The sequence below is a fragment of the Gymnodraco acuticeps genome, unplaced genomic scaffold (genome assembly GCF_902827175.1).
Source record: "Gymnodraco acuticeps unplaced genomic scaffold, fGymAcu1.1, whole genome shotgun sequence".
NCBI lineage: Eukaryota > Metazoa > Chordata > Actinopteri > Perciformes > Bathydraconidae > Gymnodraco > Gymnodraco acuticeps.
The window spans coordinates 62,202-74,506 of NW_022992006.1; the positions used below are offsets into that span (position 1 = coordinate 62,202).

General features: G+C 41.1%; 2 protein-coding genes across 5 annotated transcripts in view; both read right to left on the reverse strand.

Moving 5' to 3' along the window:
• Positions 1-4,651, reverse strand: part of LOC117536467 (UPF0606 protein KIAA1549L-like) — a 61,798-nt gene extending 57,147 nt beyond the window's left edge. The window contains 1 exon segment of the mRNA XM_034201353.1: positions 3,999-4,651. Coding sequence (XP_034057244.1) covers positions 3,999-4,218 — 220 coding nt within the window. The 5' untranslated portion in view covers positions 4,219-4,651.
• A 961-nt stretch (positions 4,652-5,612) lies between these two features.
• hipk3b (homeodomain interacting protein kinase 3b) overlaps positions 5,613-12,305 on the reverse strand; it is a 42,667-nt gene continuing 35,974 nt past the window's right edge. For 2 of the 4 annotated variants that reach the window (XM_034201320.1, XM_034201319.1), the window contains exons 15-17: positions 12,148-12,199; positions 11,118-11,257; positions 5,613-10,354 (exon numbers count right to left, since the gene is read on the reverse strand). In XM_034201320.1, the coding sequence (XP_034057211.1) occupies positions 9,843-10,354; positions 11,118-11,257; positions 12,148-12,199 (704 nt within the window). In that variant the 3' untranslated portion in view covers positions 5,613-9,842. The remainder of the gene's footprint in view (positions 10,355-11,117; positions 11,258-12,147; positions 12,200-12,305) is intronic. The other 2 variants (XM_034201324.1, XM_034201323.1) reach the window with 1 other exon arrangement.

Sequence of the window (12,305 nt, forward strand, 5' to 3'; positions counted from 1 at the left end):
TGGTGCCGTGTGATGGGGTGTGATGAATGGTGGCCTTGTGAGGAGCAGTGTGGCGTCCCAATAAATCAGGCATCCTGCTGTCCGTACTCAAGCAGGAGCAGAGCCAAGGTTTTGTCTACCATCAACCTGCACCAAAGAGCCAAAACACAGAGAGACTGACGGAAGTACAGAGAGGAGCAAAGGTACACAGAAATACTGGAGGGAAACACACACACACACACTAAACAGATCGCACTGAACTATACAAGGGATAATACGAGGCAGATGCTCCAAGATACTAATTAGAAGCCTGTTTGCCTGTCCTATCGTCACATCTATGTGTGTAGAAGTGCTGTTGTTTTCTGCAGTGAGGGACTGCATACCGTTTGCCTTTCTATAAGATCTGACAGAAACAAAGACATCTGTGATTGAAATACAGCGAATGGATAACAATTAATGTTCTTTTACTCTTTTCCTGATTGCCAATAATAATAATATGTATTTTAATTATATAAAACACTCTACCCTTTTAGCATTTTCATTTCAGGTACTCAAGTTCTTGCTTAATGTTGAATAGACCACTCACAGTTTCTCTGTTAAAAACATCACCACAGCATGCTAAAAAAACAGATGGAAGACTGTGAGTAGAATATAAACATTGTCAAACGAAGACTCAGCTGTAGCTCCACCTGAGGAGACACCATCTATCTATCCATCGTGTGCACACACATGCATCTTAAGCCCTCCTGACAAGCTTTACCCGCAACATAATTAACTGCTGCACGCTAAATCACTGCAATGAGGTGAAACGAGGGAAATAAACAGATATCGTGTCCCCTGTGTGGTCCTGCAAACCCAGAGCTCAGACAGGCAGGTGATCAGACCAAGGGTGAGTCAATGTTGCAGTTTTTAAAAACCAATTCCTGGAAGTCCTTTTAACATTAACCATCGTGACAGCCCTTAAAAGGCAAATCTGGACACAGGGGAAAAGATACTGAACCACACAAAACAAGACGGCAAACAGCAATGGCTGTGATGTGTAGCTCACCGTTCGATTGACGCACGTTAACAGCTATTTAAGGGCTAAAAGCCCCAGACTGAATTGCAAAGTGGAAATTGCTTTCAGTTTGACTGTGAAGTCTCTTTTCAATGAATTCCTAAGCAGAAAGTGATGACTGGCATCAGTTCAGGGATAGCTTCTCATACTGCGAAAGGTCTATGAGGTTAACCCCTGTCAAAACCAAGATGTCAGTACTCATAAGCAATGGGCAGGTTTGTGGTAGTAAGAGTAAACACAGCTGATGTCAGAAGACAGTTGTTTGATTGTGGAAAGACCAAAGATGGCTTTGCTTAGCTTTCTCTTCTGGGCGTCCCCCAGCTGCTGCTGAGCATCATTTCTCCAGCTGTGTTAATAAGAAAGCCACAAATGAGATAAGAAATCCTCCAAGTTTAGTAAGTAAAGATCAATCTCACTGAATGAAAAGGCTTCATATAGGATCCCCACACTACATTCAGCACTATGTTGAAGGGTTATGGAGGGGGAAAGGTTCATGTTGAACAGAAAGTCGTTTCTATAGTAATAATAATAATTCATTTATTTTATATCGGGTTCACACATTATGAGGAGGAAGCTGTGATTCAGGGTATTTAGCTGACAACTGGGGATTTATTCAGTAAACCATGACATTGAAATTCAAGCCAGGTGTTATAGTAATGAGATTTTGAAGAGATATAAAGGAGGAGGAGTATAAACTTCAACTTCCAAATGTATAATTGATCACTTATGATTTATTGTCTAAGCTGGTAATCATATCGTTGGATTTTTTTAAGCCCGAAGCCACCCTGAAGTCCATGATGGATATCAAAAACAACCTGAAATGCAATTGTTCCTACCCAAAGGCATTTTGTGTTGTATGTTTAATATCGGAGAGAAGGCCTTCTGGTCATCACTATATTCATTGTCATTGCTGAGTATCATTTCAATACAACTGCTGTTTCTTTTCAAAATGTAGTAGCTCATTGCATAGGATCCAATGGAATCTTTTTTTATGTAAGGTAATATGAGGCCAGTTGTAGCTGTGGCACTAACAACATTAATTAGTGGCCCGCTGTCACTGAATCAATGTATGGAGGAGACACATCATTTCACAATGGCGTGGAAAAAGAAACAACCTTTGCGTATCGGTCACATCATGGCCGATATCTGATCCACTTAATAAGGGCAGTTTGTGTGCAGAAACTGCTGTAGTGCATCGGAATGGTTGCATCTAACTGAATAATGTTTCCCCATTATAGATCCATATAGGAACCATGAAAGGGGGAGATTTTGAATAAGCCAACGCTTAAAAATAGCATTCTTATAATTACTAAGCTATATAGATTTTATTTCAAAGATGAGGCAGAGGTCCGTGTGTGCGCAGTTAAGAACCGGTGCCAAACTAGATACACAAAAAAATACACATTGTGACAGGAGTAATCCAGGATAATCATTTGGAGTAAGGAGTATCCTCCATTTGTCTAACATTACTAAGAGACAGCCTATTGTAAACACTCACCTCCTTAAAAGTAGGTTTAAATAATATGCTGCCTTGCACAATACATTGCAATATATTAAAATGCAAGCCTTTAATCGTGACAGTCTAAATATTGCAATACTAGATTTTTGCACAGCCCAACTGTCATTGTCAGTAGACCTCTTCTTATTTAAAACAAAACCCTACAGTCTAAGTGCAGTTTTGTTTTCCTAGAATCTGAAGTAAGTGAATAAAAGTAGGCCACTGTAATGTCTCTTTAATCAACACAATGTAATGTATAGCTCAGGTGCTGCTGCTGGGCTTGTATTTAAGAATGGATGTGCTGACTGTGAGGAGGAGGTGGATATGGGAGGAGGGAGGAGGAGACTGCTACTGTAGCAGTGCATCAGCAGAGGTGAGACTACAGCCACTAGATCAGTGTGCAGACTGGAGGGAGGTGATGGAGCTACTGTTGGACATGCACACACTTATGTCTTGCCGAGAGCCTCGTTTTGTTCCGTTTCTAAAAGCCATCTACATTGAGGGAATGTACAAAGATACATGTGGTGGGAAAAGGTAATGCAGCCAAATCAGTGCACATGCAGACTGTCTTTTGCAGTCAAGCTTTTCTTTAAGCATTCATGTTTGAAGGGAAGCTATGTCGGCCAACCTTACTCCAGCTGCCTCTCATGCCGCCAGAGACACACAGACCTCCAGTGGGCTCAGTATGTGTGTCATTAGTGCTGACCCAGATGCTCTGAAACACTGACTGCATTGCATTCCCATGATAAAACTCCCTTTAGCTCATTACACACAATAGGAACACAAAGGCTAATAACCTCTCACATGGAAATGCAACCAACATGAAATGCCTATTACAGAACAAGGGGGCAGTGAAGTTGGGAGGAGAGACAAAGTTTGGGTTGAGAAAGCTCACAATGGGTCCAGCTGCAGAGGAGAAGCAGAGGTATGTGCAGTGCAATCTGATGAGACAAAAGAGTTGTCTGGCGTCAGGTGGAAAGATTATTAGGCAACAGGGAGGTGTATTGCATACAAGCAAACCCTGCATGGACCAGATTCAGCACAATGTCTTACACAATATATGTCAGTGCGGTCAGTAGGGGGGATTCATCCTGAATAATAGCTGTTTGGATGGATGTACTCCCTGACTGCGCAAATGTCAATGCAATAACAGCCTTCTCCATGTCATATAATCATAAGCGCAATGGTGTATGGACCTCTAGTTACATTTGTCTTTGTTAAAAATGATAAAGCAAGCTATCCAGCCATATGCATATTGCAGCCTCTATGTGGATGGTGCACCCGGCAGCAATACATGTGCAGATTACAAAACGCTGCCTGTGTGAAACAAAAGACCCATTTCCCTCCCAAACGTATACCTTAACTCGTCACAATAGATGTTTCTTGGAATATAGATGTGACAGAGGTGAATGCATCACGTCAGCCTGTGTTTTGTTGGAGCAGATAGCTCGGTGCTGTGCTTACCCTCTGCGGCCAAAGCGCACCGGACAAGAAGTGAAAGCATCCCCACAGATAGCAGACAGTTCGCAAGCATCCCCGCTGCTCCGGCTCGCCGCTCGGTCCTCGAACACCTCCTCTCTCCTCCAGCATTCCTCCTCCGCGGCGAGCTCCCACCAGGATCGGCTCCCCGGGCTTCCAATACTTCGGGATGACCTGTCCGCCCACTGCTCAAACCGGGAGCCATATCCAGTGGATAAGTTGCTGAAGTTTCGGTCGTAAATAATACATTGGATCAATCCTCGTGCGTGGACGGGAAACACATCGGTCCCGCGGTCTCGTGGTGGTGTCCAGGGCTGGAGGGGGCACTCGGCGATGAAGGGAAATTAAGAAACGCGCCCTATCGCTCCGCTGCGCTCGGTCCACCCATCATCACCGAGTGGCGCAGGGAGGCGCGCACACTTTGCCAAAGGTTTGACATTTAGCTGTTGTCGGTGAATTGACTCATACAGACCTGCTCCACACGGATAATATGACTGTGGCTGTGCTCCGGTGACGTTTAGCCTCACATGTAAAGGATATGGACGCTGCTTGGTCATTGATAAATGCTAACACCCCCCTGGTCAAACTGAGAAAATTAGCCTCTCTGCTGTTAATTGTCGGGGGAAAGTCAAAGCGAGCAGCCTGCAGGACGACCTCTGCTGGGGGGACCCCGTGACCAACATGTCAGCTTGTAAGGTGAATTAATGTTCAAAACAGATATTTACAATTTTCCTTTGTTCCACAAATATTATGTAGCATGAGTACAATGTCCTAAGGGCTACAAAAAAAGCTAGCTGAAAATTATGTAGTCAAATAAACTGTAGGATGTAGTACTGCCGTACCGCCACAAGATGGCAGCAGTAACCCAGATACTATACTACAAATTATATAAGCAAATAGAAAATCATGCAAAGCCCATTGATCTAGAGTACAACACAAACAACAGATGTTGTTGTATAGTGTAGGCTATTACCATATAAAATACAAAAAAACATTACAAATATATATTTATACTGTTAGCATGTAATCCAGTCAACTGTAAAGTGCTCGTACATATGAGTAATTTGAGATATTGCGATAAAGTCGATTTAACGGCTATTTTGGATTATATTGCGAAATCTCCAACGGAAGATGGAATTTTCTAAGGTATAATGAGCTTTGAAACTATTACATTTCCATTCATTATTTTGTCGAGTAAAAACACTAGCTCATTAAATCCATTATTTGATTGACATAATTTAGATGATCACTGAATCCTTAATATGTAATTGAACCATGCTAAATTAACCAATATTGCCAGGTTTCATATTCTGCTTGTCTTATTTTATATCTGTAATAGCTGCCAGTACTGTCATTTCAAATGTAAGATGTGTTCATTATGTTTTTCTAATATTCTACAGACACATGGATTGGCCAACTAATCCTCAAATGTTTAACAATTTAAAATACAATAAACACCATAAAATAAACAATCGCCTGCCTTTGTTCTTGTTCAAATGAGTTTGAAAACCACTGCAGTAAGATGTGACAGAGTTACTAATCAGCACCAGAGAATCACCTTAATAAATACAATAATGGGGGGAAAAAAGTCAAAAAGAGCTGCATCAATAGATTTTTTTAATTCAAAGTGAATCTTAACAATAATACACCATAACGTCTTTTTTTGACACTCACCAAAAGAGTCACCTGGAAAACCCGCTTAATGTGACAAAGTAGAGAAGGCTTGGTCACACCTAAATCACTGAGAACTAGAGGAAACACTATCGCAAACTGTAAAGAGACATCACATCCATAGAGTTAGTTTTCCCAGTCCTCATACTGTAAATATTGCACAGTGCAATTGCTACATGGCAAACTAGTGTAGCACAAAATAAAAAAGCTAATTAAAACCAAAACAAAAATAAACAAAGCCACAAAAAAAATCTACAGGTATTAAAACAGTAACAGTTCAGATTTCATAATCAAGTCTATTCGATAAGCAACCTAAATAGATGATTCCATAACTTGCAGCGTGAATTAACTCTGAAATTGATACAGATGACCAGAAAAATAAGAGCTTGAGCAAAACAAATCTCATCAAATCAAAGAGTAACACAGTAGTACATTTAGACCAATACAGACCCTGAATTAACATCTCTAAAAGATTTGTTTACTGTTATCAAAGTCATAACATTTGACAAATGACTGTTGAATCTGTTCAATTATACATGAGTCCTCCAAAAAAAAACATATCCATAAATCCAAGGTGTCAATTGTGTGGAAAATTAAACAGTTTCAATATTTCTCTCCTTTTGCATCCATTATTTTCTCTAACAAGTATGGGAGAGTTTATGCAGGCGCATTGCTGGTGAATACCTTTGGAGGAATCAACACACATTTCACATGCTTATTATTGGGGAACTATTTCAAGCACTAATCTGCCAAGTTCATGCCTTGTCATCATAAGCTTTCTTTCCCAGATTCGATACTGGATAATGATCAGTAAAGCGTACAGGTAAGAAAAAAAGCTATCAAAATACATACAACCATATCGATGTCAGTGTTTACATGTGGAGTATTACACTCATGACTGACTGTACAGAGAAACCACATCTCCTTCACAGAGCAGATAAACATCCAGAAAAGACTGGACATAAAGCGCGCTCTTCGGCTTTTAAAGGCCAGTGTTGTTAACTGTGCTCTGGTTACTCCCGCTCTGCCATAACTTGTTCGATGGAAAAGCTGCTCTGAGCAGACAGTTTCGAGGCAGACAAAGTGAAGCAACGCAGGTGAGCATGCAAGCTAATGTAAAGCATGGAGATTATCTAAGAACACTTGGTGGTGCAATGACCGCACAATGTAAAGTATTGCATCTGCTGTTCAGCCAGAGTGACTATCCAAAGATCGTTGAGTGTCATTCAAAGTGTATGTGTGTTCTATCACAGAGGCTTTGGTGACGGCTATCTGAAACAAGAGGAGCGCCACAATCATGCACATGTCTACAAGCGGATCAGAGGATGTGGTTTTTGTTCCGTTTCTTATTCCTGGTTGCGTGGCCATTCAAACACTGTCTACTCTATGGTAATGGGCTGAGTGGATTCTATGCCTTCCTCCTCATGTAAGAGGTGAGGAATCACCATCTTCAATTCTCACTTTGTGAAGCTCAAGGCACATACACAGTGCTGCTCACACCGTCTCAATTTCGGTATAACAATGGCCACAGTTTCGCATTGACATACCATCATTTTGATATGAGACACTCATAAAGGGGAGAGCGATCCGAACACAAGGCCGTTTAGAATAGCAGAATAACTGATATTCTAGCCAGTTATAACATTGAACAGTTAAAACATTGCAATTCATATTTCAAATCAATTAAACGAGTTGTAGAACATTATTTTGGAACAAACATTGGGCTAAATTTATGTTTTGGACACAGAACCCCAAAACCTTACAAGCCTTACTACCTGCATGAGTGCTAAGTGGTGAGTGTGTTTGTGGAAACATTACAGAAGCTTTTCAATGAACATAATGGATTTTTCTTCTGGCATCTCACAGTGCTCCTGTTACACGCAAAAGAGTACTGGTAGTATACTGGTAGTATATATATATAAGCACAATGAAACAGTTAAATCAATCCTGCAAGCTACAGCTTTAGATGTGTACAAAACGTCAATATGAAAACATACAAAAATTAAGTTACATAGATACATCATTTATATGCAGTGATGAGCCCGAAAGGTTAATAAGGATAAAATACTGATGCAAAACACACACCCCGAGAAACAACAAATGCAACTAATGTTCATCATCAGCAATACAGTAGTTACAATGACACTCCAAATATGAACGCAAAACACAAAAATCAAAACCACTTCTATTTCAGATAATTAGGGACCTATACATAAATAGCAACGCTAGGTTTAAACTCAGAAATCACCTAATTTCACAGCTATCGAAGTGGCAATCATCATATAGCAGCTTATCTATGATACATTCAAGAAAGAAATGACACGACTTATTAATTGCCCAAAAAGCTAGACACAACCTCTGCTGATTTTTTAAATACATTTTTTAGTTTTTTAGTTTTAATTTAACCCCATTCTACGACTACAGTATATTTGAGGTTTATGCAAACAGAATAGCTACCTTGCTCAGGAAGTGAATTACAGTCTTTGGTGCTGCACAAGCAACTTCATTTGAAAATAAAAGACAACAAAGAAACACACACATAACTAGTCAAATGAACAGATAAAATGCACACACAGATATATATATATATGTAGATATATATGTAGATATGCTATATATATATATATGCTATATATATATATATATATATAGACTGTTGCTACCATCATATATATGTATATATCCTCCCTGACGGAATGTATAAAATAAGCAGTTGACACCAAGAAGCCTCAAGCCATTAACAAAAGGTATAATGTAAAGGGGAAAGTTAACTGTCACACATGCATAAATGAGCGAATTGCACACAATTAACTCACACCTTATCAAGCATCTGTACTAAATAGTCTAGCTCTATAATATATGTCCATATATGTGACGCGTGTATATCAAATACTGCATGGTTTGCTCAGGCTTAGAAAATTCCATACCGTGAATTCATTCGCATTGTTTCCTTACCTAATCAAAGCCATGCCCACCACACTTCTACACATCTAATAAACAAAGTGAAAACACTCAAAATGAAAATACGAAGACGAAAAAGAAAACTAATCAACGACTATTTCGATTGTATTGCAGTTTCAAATAACAGTACAAATACTGTTTGTAATAATAGTTTCACTAAATAGAAAGTGATGATCAAATATTAAGCGATACTCAGTACTTGCACTTTGTACACTAGTTCATTTGAGGAAAAGGGAGAACGAAGAGAAAAACGGTGGTAATGAAACGGTAAGCATTCGCAACAGCAAAGCATGCTGCTCTTCTTGTAAGAACAGAAAGGTAACTCACGACACACTGAGATACACACCGACTCCAAAAGATAAGCACCGCTATCCGTGATACATCACATCCATGCAGGCTATGCATGGACATATACACGTGTGCATATATATACTCACACATAGGATGCATCGACTGATTGGAATTTCAAGTGCTGCAGTCCAGTACATTAATAATCATGTATAGTCATATATAAGTAGTAACATTAAAAACCCCAAATATGTAAGGCACTATGGCTGGGGACAGTTATACAATGCAGCGAGTCTTGTGACACAAACAATAAGAGCAACGTTTATGCTTCTTTCCGTTTACATTTTTGCTCATGCAAGACCACATGCAGCGTGAGGAACAACCCTATATAAATCGGTTAATTGACTTGACATTGCTAACACTAAAAGACACCGAAAAGGTACAAATACTTCAAACGCAGTACAACATACACTGTGGACGACGTGTGCATCTGTGTCGATCTAGAGCTAGAGACTGGGATGGCTTTACAAATATGGATGTGTCTTGCACACGTAAGAAGGCAATATAGAAAAATAGCTGGGATCAGGGGTGCAAAGTCTAACTATTTAACACCACCCCAATTATTTTACCTGTTTTGAGGAGTATTCGTAGAAGATCCAATGCAAAGATATATATCAAATGTGCAAAACACATTAAGTGTGAGTTTACTACTCATTCATTCTTTCATTCATACATTGTTTCCTTCTTAATTTTTGCCCAAATCATCTCCACCATTGGAACTCTTTTCTTTTTTTTGTTTAAAGCTTGAAGTTCAATTACACCCAAGTCTCCATGTTTCAAAAAATAGCTTGCTCTCTTTGTGGTTGTGCCATGGTTTTGGAAATGAAAACCATGTTGTTTAAGATAACCCTAGCCCTCGGGTGGTATAAAGGGTACCTGGGCAGCCCCGCTCACATGTAGGGGTACTGGTTGATTTTGGTGGGACTGAGGGGGAAACTGGCGTATGCGGGCGAGGCGATGTAGGAGTGCGGGGGGAAGAGAGGCTTGAATTGGCCCTGGGGGTGCAAGGTGGGGGAGGGCAGCAGTCGGGTGTTGATGCCCACAGTGACCTGATGCACGATGCCTGCCGGGTGGGAGATGCTGTAGGTGGGCTGCATGATGGAGTGGGAGGCTACAGGGGACGCCAGCAGGTGGGCCACGGGCGCAGCCGTGACCAGAGGGCCAGACGGGGGGTAAGACAGTAAGGTGGGCTGGGTGTGTGGGTGGCCCCCAAGGTGGGGGTGGGGCCCCGTATTGTGGTTTGGGCTGCTGTGGGACAGGGTGAATGTGTGCCCATGCATGGTGGGGGGGATATAGGCCTGTGGTCTCCGGTGGGCAAAGTTGCCATTCCATTCCTGGTGGCAGGAACCGAAATGCTGCACCTGAAGGAGAGAGCATCCGGCTGATCAGTATCACCATCTTTATCACTTACATTCGTTTCCCTTTCTTTAAGAGCCACTAGATGCTGCTGTCTGTCCACATTTGTATATCGTCTTTTATCAGTCGTTAACAATCCTCATACTGTTCAAACCGTTACAGAGCTCTACTATTTAGTTGTTTTACTAGAAAAGTATTAAATAAAGCAGTATTAGAATAAAATGCCCTCAGCCCCCAAACCCTTCTTATTCAACCAAATCTACTGTGGCAGATGAATCTAGTTCCACTTAGAGTATTAAGTGTGCTCTCGGACGCTGCTACGCTATCAAGAGCAAATATTTGCAATTCAAATGTGCTCTTTTATCACTTAAATGTATAAAGTGTAGTCACAAGCACTTAAGTAATTGCATTGCAGGTACAGTTTGCCAACTTCTTCACATTACAGAAAAAAGGGGTAGATGCAGGATACAATGACTTTAATGAATTAAAAAGGTATTTTCTACAAGCATCCACTAGCAGCTGTGTTTATTGGAACACCCTGTCCACAGCATTACCTCTGCCACTTATTAGAAAGTTATTCTTATGAAAATAAAATAAATCTTTTGGCCATACAGATGCTTATACTGTTTGATCTACTTGTTTGGTTTTCCCAATGTCGGTCTACAGCCAACAACCCTCATCTATTAAGACGTGAAAAGTATAGGTTTAGGTTCCTTTGTGTATATGCATGTGTATGTGTGATACATGTATGTGTGTGCATGTGCTGACCTGCCCAAAGCCTATAGGCTGCTGTTGCTGGGGCTGGAATGCAGGGGGGATCTTCTGCGGCCGGTTGAGGAGGGGAGTGGAGTGGAGATGCTGGCGCCCAGGGTGGCCTCGCCCTCTGGACTGGCATGACGACTCTAAGACTGAGGGCAGGAGGTCATGTGAAGAAGGACGTACAGAGAAAGAGATGACATGCGTTAATTCAGACAATTTGGAGTCCCACTATTTATATCACAGCGTAAATAAGGGCAGGCAAAAGGCAGAAAAAGAAGCAACCAGGGGTTTGATCCAACTACAACTGCAGAAAAGTCAACGCTTGTGGCAGGAGGCTTTGCAGGCTTATCAGTGATTTCAGCTGTGTTTGATCACATCCAAACCTTTAAAAATGGTGGCACCTGTCCTCTGAATATCATCTAGGTGATAATAAATAGATGTGTTTGTGGGGATCTGGGAGGAGTTGGTAACTAAGCTTGTTCATAGAGCTTATAGTGGGGTCAGACCATCAGCTATAAATACACCTGGTAGCACTAAAATAGCAAGCTGTGCCCTTTTATGTGGGGCTTTAGTTGCAATAGATTCATGGTTGGAGGGCGGGTTCCTTTGAAAGGAAAGCTGATCTGACTCTGTAGGATTTTATCAAATATTTATAGTTGAACCATCAACTTTAAAATAACTATAAACAGGCTTTAAAATGTATTCAGTTGCTGAGAAATATAGGGGTGTCCACAGCCGTTAATGAAGCCTACATATAGCATGCGTAACGCCACTTTAACACCAGGAAGAAACATTCATGACAGCCAGAAAACGGCTTCATGTTCTCTGCTTGACATCCAAGCTCCAGATATTTATATCCGGGGCCTTTACCATTGTGGGGCAATTACGCATGTGTTATGTATCTTTAAAAAGTGCACATCCACACAGATACAGGGGCACTCAGAAACAGTCTGGAGCCAGAGTAAGGAGTGATGACAGCAAACAAATATGCACTCCAGAGTTTAAAGCCCATACTTCAGGGCAGGTCACCCATAATCACCTGTGAGAACCTCTGCGGCCTACAAAGACAACGTAATCCCAGGCCATGTGACCTGTGGAGCAGACAGCAGCAGTGATGACTGACAGCTGGCATGACCTGCTCATGCACTTCCATGTCTTGTAAGGGGATAACACCATCAGACCGTAGTCCTGAGTGTG